The sequence below is a fragment of the Stegodyphus dumicola genome, chromosome 9 (genome assembly GCF_044657685.1).
Source record: "Stegodyphus dumicola isolate Sdum_Otavi_A_Nest chromosome 9, ASM4465768v1".
NCBI classification, from domain to species: Eukaryota; Metazoa; Arthropoda; class Arachnida; order Araneae; family Eresidae; genus Stegodyphus; species Stegodyphus dumicola.
Window position 1 is genome coordinate 137,500,472 of NC_140776.1, and position 14,948 is coordinate 137,515,419.

The 14,948-nt window shown below is 33.2% G+C and overlaps 1 protein-coding gene across 3 annotated transcripts in view; it reads right to left on the reverse strand.

Annotated features, from left to right (window-relative positions):
• Positions 1-14,948, reverse strand: part of LOC118189129 (uncharacterized) — a 141,806-nt gene that overhangs the window by 94,178 nt on the left and 32,680 nt on the right. For all 3 annotated transcript variants that reach the window (XM_085824142.1, XM_035359672.2, XM_085824141.1), the window contains exon 4: positions 8,321-11,174. In XM_085824142.1, coding sequence (XP_085680268.1) covers positions 8,321-11,174 — 2,854 coding nt within the window. The remainder of the gene's footprint in view (positions 1-8,320; positions 11,175-14,948) is intronic.

Genomic DNA, 14,948 nt, shown 5'->3' on the forward strand with positions numbered 1-14,948 from the left:
CGATTCCGTATAGTTCCAATTTTAATTAATGTGATGGCTGTATTTGACATAAATGATGCAATTTTTTAAATATTTGGCATAAAATTTCCTTACTGAATTCTTAAATCATCTCATTCAAAAATATTCAACCTATGTCTAGTTTTCCACAGTTAATTATTACCTTGACAGCTTGCTTCCACTGGGGAAGATGAGGAGAGGAAAAAGGTAACATTGGACTGATAACAATTTTTATTTTGCGATATTTCTTTCAGATGATTTTTAAATTCCAGTACTTAGCATACTCATGTGTTTTTATAATGAATGGAATCATGATTATGCTGATCAATTGCCAGTATATATTTGGGATCAATATTGGCCCCACTCCCCACTAGGCCCCCCTGGTTTAGTTGCAATTACACTGGCTTTTCACTGATCTAGCAGGCAATACTTAAAACTTACACACTGTTAAATTATTGCAACAGTTTGCAGCTTAGTAGTTAATTGTGTAGTCTTAGACAACTGATCAACGTTTGGAATTAATTTGCATCACCACAAGAAGTGGCTATCTGTAGCACGAGCTGTGCTTTGTTTGGATAAAAGTTCCATTTAAAAAACTTTTATAAATTTTGTTGCACTATCTCACACATAGCAATAACTTGCTACATGTTTGTTAGGGTTACAGGATTAAAGTTTCAGTATTAGATTAAGTACAACCTTATATGTTTACCTAATAAATGAACTCGGCTCATTAACTAACAGCAAAGGGTTTTAAACAGCTTGATCCACCATTTATAATATTTAGTATTTTATCAAAATAATTTGCAGATTTTCAAATAAAAAAGTCAAATGCATACATTTTCCCCCTTTTATTTATTTTTAGCTAAAATTATCAAAAAAAGTTTTAAAATATAGTTACTGCTCTCAGTAATTGGCATTTTTTCTTCAGTTTGGGATTTTCTTCAAAGCTCTAAATGAGGATCATTTTAATGATAGCTAAATGAGGATAATTTCTTCAAAGCTCTAAATAAAGAACTATGACAATTACAGCCATATGATTTATTGCCTCAAAAGCAAATTCTTTAATATACTGCACTTTCCTGTAAATATAAAGACAAGTCAGTAAATTTTAGTAACATTAGACAGACACCTATGCACTTGTAAAATAAGCTCTTAAAATGCATAGCCGAATTGGCCTAAGATATCTGTACACATAAAATTATAAAAATTTTAATAAGATAATTACAGTTAGGATAATAATTTTATCACAAGAGGAGAAAAGGAAAATTTACAACATAATTTTGGGATAAATAGAGAAATTTCATTCGAGTTTGACAAATAAAGTTACTTCATTAATGATGCTGGCATATAGAAAATAGGCAAAGGCAAATTAGAGAAGACACAACTCATTCTGTTTTGAATTTCCGATTCTAAATAAAATCGAATGCAAAACTGCACAGTTAAAGTAATTAATCACGATTTTGTTATATGAATTAGTTAAAAAATAATCATTCTTTTTACACATGTATGTGCATGCACCACATGCCCTGAGATTACATCCCTACTGGGTATCCCATATTTCAGCAGAGTAGATCATGCTTGCTCAAGGTTTGGCACATTCTACACTGAAAAAAAAACTAAAAGGTTCATTTTTCAACACAGCTTATTACTGGTGATGTGACATGGATACTATACATGAATGTTACAAGATGTAAGTCAAAAGAACTTCCTTTAACACAAAAAGGGAAGACTGCATCCCAATAGAGTGTGGTGTAGGTAGGACTACAAAGGAATTAACTAGGCGCTGTTGCCACCAAATCAAACTATAAATTCAGAAATCCAAATCTTATGTATAGTTATATCCAGCTAAAATAAAAGAACAAATAGGACAAAAAATTCCTCTCTTTGTAATAAGAAAATCTCAGAAACTATGTTGCTTTAAAGGTGTTAAATTTCTGAATATACTTTATAAAATAAATGCAGAAATAGGATTGGAATATATCTTTCAAGAATAAACGCAAATTTTCAAAAATATAATACTGTCAAGAGTCAATCCGGACTCGTCGGGACTTCGGCGATTCCGGATTATCGATTTTTATAGATCATCAGTTTAAATCTCGTAAGATGGCATGCAGAAATTCTAAAATTAAAAATATGAAACCGTAATTTATGAAATAAAGAACAATTATGATCTAAAGGGTATCAAAATTTACAAAAAAAAAAAAAAAGCTTAATATTTATTTGTTTACTTTATTAAACATTTCTTTCAATGTAAGTTGTTTAAGTTGCTTCGTTTTATGTGATAATACTTTCTCTTTAATTCTATAAACAGACATAATTTCTTGTTCAGTTACAAAGTTCCGCTGTTCAAGTCCCGTAATTGCTGTGCCGAGAATACCGACTAACTTGTCAATCGAAGTTTTTTCATTTTCACTAACCTCTCTGTCACCTTCTTCATGTCTTTATCCATTTTTTGCAGCAATTCCACTTTTTGTTTGATGGACATCGAAACATACTTTCGTTTTGTAGATCCTCCGGGAGCTTCAGCATCGGAAATTCTATTCGACATAATCAAAAGTTCAAGTTTACTTTTATAAAACTGCTCTTACAGTGTGCAAAAAATAATACGCCAGATCCAATTCGAAGATTAAGGAACAACGCAATCATCAACATTAACTGAAATAGATAATTAGATAATTTTAGCTTATACCGTCCGTTATACATAAAACGCGCACGCGAAAACGTATTCTGCGCTTGCGCACACGCATATGCACAGTCGTAAAGGTCTTACGCGCACGCGTAAATGCCTCTGCGCATGTGTCAACGCGGCACATGCGCATAAAGTTTTTAGCTTTGAGGTCCGGATTATGGGTGTCCAAATTAAAGACTTTTGACTGTATTGGCAAAGGAAAATAGTAGTCTGTTGCTAGCTGCACTGCACATTCTCTTGATTTGTAAAAGAATTTTAATTCTGTAAAAATGATATCTCTCCTTTCAAATACGCCGCAGTTTTACAAACCATAGACAAAGGTATAAACCAGAACTTTCAAAGGCATAAGAAAATAATAACAATAATGAATAAAATACTTTTTATATAAATTTGTTAATTCCTGTAAAAAAAATCTGTTTGCATTGAAATGTTTACACAAATAATTCATACTGAATTTCATTTGGAAGCTATTTTAATGAAAAATCTATTCAAGAATTTCCTGACATATGAAATATTAACTTATTGAACTTCACATATTGATGATATATGTAAAGAATATGAAACTCAAAAAAGAGTACGGGAGGAAAAACTCATAAGTGTTCTAAAAAATTTCAGTTTGGAGGATTATGTTGCATTGAAGAAACTATTCAATGTGATGTAGATTTATTCAAAGAAAATGAAAAATCAAAGAAAGAAAGAAAATGAAAAATTAACTGCAAATTTGTTAAATTTTCAACCAATGTGCCTCTTTCACAATTCGTAGATGACCATTCCCCTTTCTTTTCAAAACTTGAAATATATATATAGATTTATTTCAGTTTATACAGTCAAAAGTCTTTAATCTGGACCTCAAAACTACAAACGTTCTGCATATGCGTCAACGCATGCACATAATACGTTTACGCATGCACGTTTAATGTATAACGGATGGTATAAGCTAAGCTAAAATTATCTAATTATCTATTTCACTTAATATTGCAGATTGTGTTTTTCCTTAATCATCTAATTGAATCCGGCTTATTATTTTTTGCAGACTGTTAGAGCAATTTTATAAACATAAGCTTGAACTTTCGATTATGTCAAAAAGAATTTCCGATTCTGGAGCTACCAAAGGATATACAAAGCGAAAGCATGTTTCGATATCCATCAAACGAAAAGTGGAATTCCTGCAAGAAATGGATAAAGGCATATCCTTTGATTCTCTAACCATTCCGAATATGTTAATAAATTTCACGCTGCTCTGCGGAGGGGTGTACGACGCGGCGCGCAATGAACTGGAAGTTGATCTGTCAGCACTATCTTTATCTTCAGGGCAGATGTTTTTATTTTATTCGGCTTATAATTCCTTACTAAATGTAGTATTTCATTTTGATGTACTCCGTCTTTGATATGATTTAAAACAAGTTCCTCGTCATTATAATTCGCTTCCGATAGCGAAGAAACGTGACAGAGGTTATTGAAAACAAAAAAATTTCGATTGACAAATTAGTCGGTGTTCTTGACACAGCAATTATAGGACTTGAACGGCGGAACTTTGTAACTGAACAAGAAATTATGTCTGTTTAATAGAATTAAAGAGAAAGTATTATCACATGAAACGAAGCAAAACTTAAACAACTTACATTGAAAGAAATGTTTAATAAAGTAAACAAATAAATATTAAGCTTTTTCTTTTTGCAAATTTTGATACCCTTTAGATCATAATTGTTCATTTCATAAATTACGGTTTCATATTTTTAATTTTAGAATTTCTGCATGCCATCTTACGAGATTTAAACTGATGATCTATAATCCGGAAAAATCGATAATCCGGAATCGCCGAAGTCCCGACGAGTCCGGATTAACGACTTTTGACTGTAATGTCTGCCTTGGTTGTGCAGTTGATTTTAGAATATAAAACATGAGCATTATAAAAGGCCATATCTATTAGATAAAAAAACATTTTCTTATAACCCTTTACACATTTTCTCATCACTGGGAAGCACGCTAGCATTTGGTCTTGTTTATCAATGCCTCCCATAACTTTATTACACTCAAACACAGATGCCGGTTTTATAACATTTTCGCTATCGCCACCTTCATTTTTTTCTCCTTTTGCCTGTGTTTATCAAATCAGCATTTGAATGTTTCGTGCTAAGTATGTGAATCATCCGCTCCTAGGGAAAACAAGTGAATGACGTCTCCCAGACGTCAAATGTACCCAAGAGTTTAATTTTTGGTTTGACGTCTTAGACACGTCATCCACACCTAGGGGAAGAAAGTGAATGTTTTTCCTTAATCATCTAATTGAATCCGGCTTATTATTTTTTGCAGACTGTTAGAGCAATTTTATAAACATAAGCTTGAACTTTCGATTATGTCAAAAAGAATTTCCGATTCTGGAGCTACCAAAGGATCTACAAAGCGAAAGCATGTTTCGATATCCATCAAACGAAAAGTGGAATTCCTGCAAGAAATGGATAAAGGCATATCCTTTGATTCTCTAACCATTCCGAATATGTTAATAAATTTCACGCTGCTCTGCGGAGGGGTGTACGACGCGGCGCGCAATGAACTGGAAGTTGATCTGTCAGCACTATCTTTATCTTCAGGGCAGATGTTTTTATTTTATTCGGCTTATAATTCCTTACTAAATGTAGTATTTCATTTTGATGTACTCCGTCTTTGATATGATTTAAATCAAATTCCTTGTCATTATAAATATCACAATACAGATCAAATAGTTTTCTGGTTGCAATTTTCTAATTTTGACTATGCGCAATGTATGCTTTACGCATGCACGTGTTGAGAAAGAAATGTTTAATAAAGTAAACAAATAAATATTAAGTTTTTTTTGTGCGTGTGAATTTTGATACCCTTTAGATCATAATTGCTCTTTATTTCATAAATTACGGTTTCATATTTTTAATTTTGTAATTTCTGCATGCCATCTTACCAGATTTAAACTGATGATCTATAATCCAAAATCGCCGAAGTCCCAACGAGTCCAGATTAAAGACTTTTTGACTGTATTATTTTTTAATATTTCATAAATTAAAACATGAAAAAGTAAAGAAAATGTTGATAAAGACCAAAATTTGAACAAATGCAATGTATATTCATAAAGTAAAACTAAATATTTAACAAGTAAGTAGAAGATGAACATAATACATACTCATTAACCAAAACTAAATATTTAACACGTAAATAAAAGACTGACCTCTTATCCCCCTAAAACTATGAAATTCCCTCAGGATGAGAAACCCTGATATGGAACAGCAGCAAGAAAGATCAGCAGATACTATTGAAGTATTGCAAAATTTCTTTCAAACAGGAAAATCAACTCAATATTTTATTAATCAATGCTGATTAATTACATGAGCTAATACCTCAAAAATGGGGGGGGGAACGATGCTCAGAATGCTATCCAGCATGAAAGATTTAAAAAAAGAATGATTCTTGTTTATGTAAATTATAAATATTTCTTTCCTAATCTTGCATTTTGATTAGGTTAAAAGAGAATGAATGAAAGTGTGAATTTTTACTTAACAGAATTTGCAATTGATAATTTATTAAAATTAATAATTGAGTATGTAAAATGTAATGATAATTCTGTTAAAGTTTTTAAGAAGGAGCATTTCTTATCACCATTTCATGCAAAAGCTGTTTTATACAGTATCAGATTTCATTTGTCATTCGAGGGTCATATTAATGGAATTGACCGTACTTCGCAACTGCTGTCTGTATTTATGCAAATTTTAAATCTTAAATTTGTCAACCATTATATATTGAATATAATTTTGTTAAATGCTTTCAGGTAAATTCATAATTTGACAAGCTGTCAAGAGCACCACACAGTTTTAGTAACAGGAGTGAATTTAGAATTTTATCAATCATATGCTTAAATTGTGCTGAGCTTTTTCGCTTTGTTTCAGCTGATGAGTACTACTTAAAGTAATAATGAATTAGAATGCAATTTCATATTTTTTTTTATATTGCAAATTATAAAAGTGTACAAAGTTATGGCAAAAAAGTAGCAGAAAATATTATAAAATAAAAAAGGGTATAATTAGCACATGAATAACTTTTTGATAATTAATATGCCTATCATAAATTATAAAAAATTAAATGATAAAGTGAGATATACTTGTTAATTTATTATATAATTTGATATGAAGATATCACAAGGAAAGAAGCCAAGCCAAATTCACTACAGTTGGTGGTGATGGAAATAACTAAAAAGTGAGTGCCAAGTGGTATGGTTTTAGTGGTAAAGTACCTATTTATGAAAGTGAGTTATCCTTAATATGGCTGATGTTACTATTTTCATTTATCATGCTTTTGCAGGCGAGTCTTTGCATATCTGACTTTTAATGCAATTATTTTGACTGTTGAAGAGTATAATTAGTACATGAATACCTTTTTGATAATTCATATGCCTATCATAAATTATAAAAAATTAAACGATAAAGTGAGATATACTTGTTAATTTATTATATAATTTGATATGAAGATATCACAAGGAAAAAGGCCAAGCGAAATTCTCTACAGTTGGTGGTGAGGGAAATAACTAAAAAGTGAGTGCCAAGTGGTATGGTTTTAGTGGAAAAGTACCTATTTATGAAAGTGAGTTATCCTTAATACGGCTGATGTGACTGTTTTCATTTATCATGCTTTTGCAGGCGAGTCTTTGCATATCTTACTTTTAATGTGATTATTTTGACTGTTGATTTCTTGGATGCTGATCTTATTTTTGAAGTTAGGTAGGTTTCTTATTTCTATTTCATGCAGATGTTAAAGTTGTATTTTGAGTTTGGTTTCTACTGTATTATCTCCAGTAATTCAAAATAATAATGATAGGAAGCCAAAGTCATTGGGTCATATAGAAAGTTCTGTGGTTTTATTATGATAAATACAAATGAAGACATAAAGAAACATACGAAAGTTTCATTGAATCACAGAAACACTATTTTGTTCTATGACTTTCTGCCATCTCTCTGGCAGCCGATTTCTTTTTTGAAAATGACATTAGGATTATTCATAAAAGAATTACTAAGGTGCTGTTTGACAGCCTCTGAAGAACTGAGTTCCAGGCCACTCAGAGAATTCTGAAGTGACCAGAAGAAACAGAGACAAAATCTAAAAAATATGTGGAGGGGGGATACAAAACATACCAGTCATGCTCAGTGTTTGTGTGACATTCATCGAAGTGTAGGGCCAAACACTATTAGGGAAAACAACATTCAACCATTGGTCAGTTTCGTGCATTTTGCTTTAATTTCTGTTTTTAAAACTGCCATTTGGTAATTGTCTTTTATTTTAATGAAATGCAGCTTAACTACACATAAGATTACTTACTGATACACATAAGATTACCTGCAGAAATAATAGATTATTTCTCTCTCAGAAAATAGATCATATTTTAACTTGTTCAACCCTTTTACAAGATCTTTATATGGTTCGGGTCAATGTGCTGATACACCATGAGAATAATTACATAAGACTTATGAAAGCCTGGGTTACTGAATCAGGACAGATTGTTAAATCAAAAATCATGTTAATATCAATCAACCGCTCTTTCTGAATAAAAAAATATGCATTATATAATAATTTTACAAAAATTCATCTTTGTAAAAAGATTTAAAATGTACTTACTTGGAAATGAATTATCTTTTAATGATCCTACATGAAGTGAAATTTCACACAGTTTTTCTTCAGATGGATTATTAACTCTACCTAAATCTGCACTTTCTGTCCTTTCAACTGGCATTGCTACATCTGATACACTTGAGCTCACATCCTTATTTACACTTCGAGAAACATCAGCAGGCAATACTTCAGTTTCAGAAACTGCAGCAACCTGTAAAGGCAGTGGTGATTTGGAGCCAGCAAATGTATGTAAGGTAACGCTTTCACCAGTAGAACAAGAAGTCAAAGTCATTATTTCTGGCTTGCATGAGTCTCGTGCAGCAAGACTAAAAATATTTGATGGCTTGCGTTGCACAACTGGATTGCTTACAGAAGTCCCAGAGATATAAGTATCGTAAGAAGACATACGATTTGATGAAATTTTTTCACTCACTTCTACAATGCCTCCACCAGACATAGATATACTTTTTACACTTTGATTCCAAAAATCTTTTACTTTTTTGAAATCTTTAGGATTATTTCCTTTTACTTTCCTGTCAAGTGAATCTAAAGTCCGTCCAGTTACTGACAATGCTACATCTCCCACCCGAGCACTTCTAGGAGAGCGAACTTTCTTCTGATTAACCTTACAGGGAACTTCTGCACTAGGATGGTCCTCCTTGTTCAATGTGTATCTTGACTTAGAATCATCTTTTCTTGGACTGACAACAACTGCTGCATTAGGACCACGAAGTGAGATATGTAAAGGAGGCACTCTAGGCTCGGGAACAGAAGATGAAGATGTAGTGGTTGTACCTTTTTTCAAACCCGGAATACTTACAACAGCTACATCAATCTTTTGATTTAGTGGAGGATTAGAATCTTTTACACGTTTCTCCTTTGTCTCATTGTCTTTTGATTCTCTTATAGTTTTAGAGTCTAATTTCAGCCTAAGTTTTATTTTTTCACCAGGTACAGAAGATGTGACAGAAGCTGATGGAACACTGTCTACTTTTGCAGTTGATTCATTTTTCTTATCCTTCCCAGAATCAACAATTAAAGCATCAGTTGACGACTGAGAGGCATCAGTTATGGACTTACTGATGCCAGAATCTGTGTCTGAAGAGTGATTAGTGTCTTTCCCACCATCAGAAAAACTTCGCTCAGAATGGCTTTTCTCTGATGTATCATTTTCAAACTCTGGAAATGGAGGTAGAGAACTTAAGGATTCTTCTTCCTCTTCTTCATCACTTGGCATTGGTTCTAACTTACCAGTCACAGGATTAATTAAATGCTTAGTTTTACCATCGGTCGAAGAAGGTGGTGATGGGAAAGGGTTTGAATCAGTTGAGGTGCTAGGAGTAGAGGGAGCACTAGATTTATCACATTTTAAGGGCCCAGAGTCTTTATTAGTTTTGTCCATTATTTTCATTAGTGAAGATGAATCCCTTCCACTGAATAAAGATCTTGAAGGATTTATTGGTATATTACGTGGAGCAGACATTGCATATGATTGCAAGCTTCCTGTTGGAGGTCTAGCTACTTGAGGTGCACCAACAGGAATATGTGTGTGAAGAGGAAGATTACCCGTGTGTACTTGAGGCTGACCTTGTGCCTGTGGATGGATATTTGGCACTGCCCGATGCCCTGGAGTTTGGCGAAAGGCAGATAGTGTTTGATGACTGAGAGGCCTGTTGGTGGAAACCATAGGTTGCCCTTGTATTTGTGATTGCAATGAAACAGGTGGTAATCCCTGTACTTGAGGATGTATATTAGTCTGTGGTTTTATATTAGAAACAGGAGGTTGACCCTGGGCCAATGGGTGAATATTTGCAATTTGAGTAGAGGGAGGTGAGATGGATAAATTACTTATAGGCACACTAAGTGGCTGGCCAAGAACACTAAGAGGATCAAATCCTCCAGGTGACCTAACTCCCACATGTGATTGAAAAGATGGCGGTGAAGGAGAAGCAGAAAAATTTGGTGATGATACGTTTCCATCTTCTATTAATTTATCTTTTGATTTTCGAGGCTTCCTCTTGCGTTTAGGAGGTTGATTAGAGGCTTGAGAAGGAGGAGGCATCAATTTATTATTTTGCTGTAAGTTTGAAGCTTCACTTTGAAGCAAATTTACTAATAGAGGACTTGATAGAGCTACATTAGCCCTAGAAGTAGACGCCATTGCATTAGGTGGGACAGTTCGAGACACAACATTGTTAAAAGTAGAATTAGCTATAGTTCGGGGTACTTTTTGCAATGCAGGGTTAGAAGCTTTTGATGAAACAGTTGAGGTTGCAGTAACAGCACTACATGAAGAATTTAGTATAGCAGTAGATAACTGGGCTGCAGAAGAAGTAAAAGAAATTCTTGGGTTTCCCCCTTGTAGAAGTACAGGCTGATATTGAGGACTTGTTGCACTATTTTTAGTATTCATTGCATGAGTCATACTAGCAAAAGGAAATGGCCCAAACCCAGCTGAAGATTTTACAGAAACATTTGGAGAAACTTTTGATGAACTTGGAACAACAGCTGCTGTTGTAATAACAGCTGCAGGTGGAAATGGTATAGGTTCAGTGCTTGATGGCGCTATGACATTTGGTGAACGGAAACTAATTGAAGTGTCTGGTTGTGGAGAAGATACCTTCTCCAACCTTGTAGAAGAGCCCACAGCAGAAGCAGCAGCCGTGGCTCCGCCAACAATATGTCCAAGGAACTGAGTAATATTTTTATGAGCTGGTTCAGCCGAACTAGGGCCAGGCACAGGTTCAGAATTAGGTAAATTAAAAGAGACACTCGCAACATCTCCCTGCTCATCAGATGTTTTCCTCAGCACAATTTCTTGGGGTTCACTGTACTGACTGGCTAGTGTTAATGTGATTACCTTAAAAGAAAAAGAAAAAAAAAAAAAAAAGAATCAAAATGAGATATATGATCAAATGAGCATTTTATTAATAATTAGAGAAGTTCACTACATACAAATAAAATTGCTGCATTTCATTGAACTTTTTTTAATGACCTAAAATGTACAATAAAAAAAGGCTAACACTTAATCAGCACAATAAAAATTATAATTTTAAATAATCAGTTCAACTCTTCATACATTTTAATTAAAGAATTCTTTGTATTTTTTAACATATATATTAGACGTACAAAAAAGTTTTGAGATTTTTTTTTAAACTTTATTCAGAGAACTTGGAAGAATGTATTTTATTCAAAGTATTGTCCATCGTTAGCTATGTCTTTTCGCCATCTTTCAGATAGCATACGGATTCTGCATTTAAAAAATTCCTCGTCTTTTAAGGCGATTCAAGAACCAACCCAATTTTTGGCTTCTTCATGTGAAGCGCTGCTCAGCCAAGTCATGAGTCATCGACCAGAACAAGTGGAAGTTGGAAGGAGCAATGTCTGATGAATATGGACATCCTATAGAAGCCCCTCCAGAGTTTCCTTGATGACTTTAGCACCATGTGGGTGAACGTTGTTCTGCTGAAAGATCGCTTTGTCATATATTTTTGCATATTGGGTGCATTTGAGCTTCAATGTTTGGCCCAGTTGCATTAACTATTGTTTGTTAACTTTCCCCAGTGATGGTTTCATAAGGCTGCAGTAGTTCATAACATATCACTCTGAGCTGATCTCACCAAATACAGAGCATTAGCTTCTTGCCCTGAATATTTGGTTTGGCCGTTGGAGTTTTGATGCATGGCCGGGCTTCCCCCATGATTTTCTGCACTTTGGGTTGTCATAGTAGATCCATTTTTCGTCCCGTCATGATTCGATGCAGCCTGTGAAAAAAATGGCTTCAATGTCTCTTGGCTTGAGTTCATATGGAACCCAATTTCCTTGGTTCTGCACCATACCCATGGCCTTGGGATGCTTTGAAATCACTTGCTGAGTCACTCCTAAGTTTTGGCAAGCTCTTCTTGAGTTTAGCATGAAATCTTAGTCCAATAACCCCTCCAACTCAACGTCTTCAATATTTACTGGTTACATGATTTTATTGATGGAGCATGATGGACTATATGCTTCACACAGCAACAGATGTCCATCAGCTGCTTTTTTCTTCAAATTAAAATAAAAAAGAAGAGCTTTCCCGCAAATTTTGTTTTGATGGTACAAAGGCTGACATGGGTTGAGCCCAAGAAAATTTGTTGTTTACACCACAGCGAAATGAAACTGAAACAGATTGATTTTTAGATGGAAATGTTGGCACTTTAACATGTGTATAGTTAGAAGACTGTTCGATAGGATTTAACACTAGCAATGCCATCATATGTAAATCCCTCAAACCTTATTTATACACCCAATATAATACACACACATATACATATTCTTCCTTCTACAGAATTACAGATTAAAATGCCTTTAACTGTAACTAAAACTAGAAAATGGATCAAAACAATGCAAATATGTGTAATAAATAAATATTCTAAAAGTTTACTCTTTATGAAAGTATTAAATAAAAGTGTTGGAACTCTATTGAAAAAATATTAATTTGCATGACTGTGTTAAACCATAAATATCTAGATTTTAGCATGTAATTTTAAAACAATAGATTTGACTCCGCAAGAATTGGAAAACTTTTGGACAGTTGCCCACTGGCATCCACCTTATCTGAAAGGCATAGATACAGTGAATGATTGATTTAATGTATATTTGTAAATAAAATAGCTAGTATTCTGTAGAACCTAATGTGAGATCATTTTATTCAGGTGGCTTATTAAATACCATACTATATAAGTGGATTTCAAGAACAAGCTAAAATTTCTTCATGTTTTTTTTTTTTTTTTTTTTTTTTAAATTGTAATAAACATTACTGCCACTTCTGAAGTTTGGAACTCTAGAATTCAAACACCTCTTCTATACTGCATGAACTAAAAAGACATTCGTTATACCCACACTTTAGATAACTTTTGTCAAAGTGACATATGCAAAATTACATTCCAAATATGAAATGAATGTGTTTATATAACTTTATTTTAAAAAAAAGTTTATATTAAGACTATATTTTAAATGTTTATATTAAGACTATATTTTAAAAGTTTATATTAAGACTATATTTTTATATTAAGACTTTATTTTAAAATACGGTATTTGTGGACACTATCATGCAAATATAGAATTTGATTCTTGAAATATAACGTTATTCATAATTTTGTACATTTTTAAAACTGATAATTAATAAAAGATGTTACATCTTTTATTTGTTATCAGTACCAATTTTTTTTACACTAAAACAAAAGCAAATGATCAAATTATTTACTTCTTTATTACATTTCATATAATGTGTTCAACTTTGCAGATATGGACATCTATTAAGACAACCTGTTTCTTCGCACATATGTGTCATCACATTGTACTCAACCACAGAAATACAGATGATGTAGCTTCAAAGATTCTAAAGAATAGTCATAAGTAGAATACAGAATCAGTATCCTTAATCCTTATTTAGAATCAGTAAACCCAAGAGAAAATTACATGGCATGAAGTCCAAACAGGTAATTTAGTAATAGTGCAACCCCACTGGTTCAGTTCAGCAATTTTTTACAAAACATAAAGGTGATTTGGTGAATTTTCGGGTTGCAACTTATGGATACAGTTATCTAAAGAGCTGTTATGTGCATGGTTGCCAAAGTCTGATGATTCCTACTAAGGTGATTGCCATAATACGGAAATACCTCCAAAGACTGAAGTGAGCACTATGTTCATACTTGTCCTGTGTGTTGTATTCAAGTAAGAGGAAAATTTTAATTGAGGTATTCTTACAAATAATCTCGACAATGGTCTTGGTGATCAGAGAACCAGAAAAATGTCTTGTTGAAGAAAGTCCCCCATCCCAAAAGGCAAATAAAATTTTGAAAAGAAATCATCAAGAATATAACAAAAGGTACAGGTTGAAGCAAGGCTGGCACCTATGCATTTCGTAGTCAGGCCTTGTCAACTATTAAGCTTCTGCCCTAATTTTTTTCCAGGTGCAGTCTGAGGGTCTCTTATGCCTATTTACAAACCACTAACCATTTGGGAGGACTTTCAGCTCACTGAATACTATATGAATGCCCCTTCGCCACCCAGACACTTACAAACATACATGCTTTCTCTAGGATTCAAATCCAAGCCCATCAGTACTGCAGCCAGCATTACTAATCATTATACCACCTAAGTAGCCTAATAATGACAATAGATATTAGTTAAGTAGTACACGAAGTGACTCAAGTTATTGTCTCTTTTCTAACCAGCGTATGGCTGTCTGATAGTCACCACAGAGTGCTAAAGGGAAGGAGACTCATTATTTGTTTATTTGTTAAGGGATAATAATTACTATTTCCATTCAACTTGTAGCATCAGCCAGCCTTCCAATGAATAAAGCATTCCAGTGATGCATAGACACCTTCTGTAGCAAGAAATACATAATGGGTTTTTGTTTTAGTGATATAAAATTTAATGCAATAATGAATTTAACTGTTTCAGTGTCATAAAATTTGTTGCTGGAGATATAGCTTATTATTACAAATTTTCTAACTGTTTTATGTTATTATTAAATAAGTCTGTAGAATTCCTATATGCTATCCCATTGGATTTATTCTAGATTTTTATTCTTAATAGAAAGAAAAAAATACTGGAAAAATGCTCTCTGTAAGAATATAGCTTTTTTGCT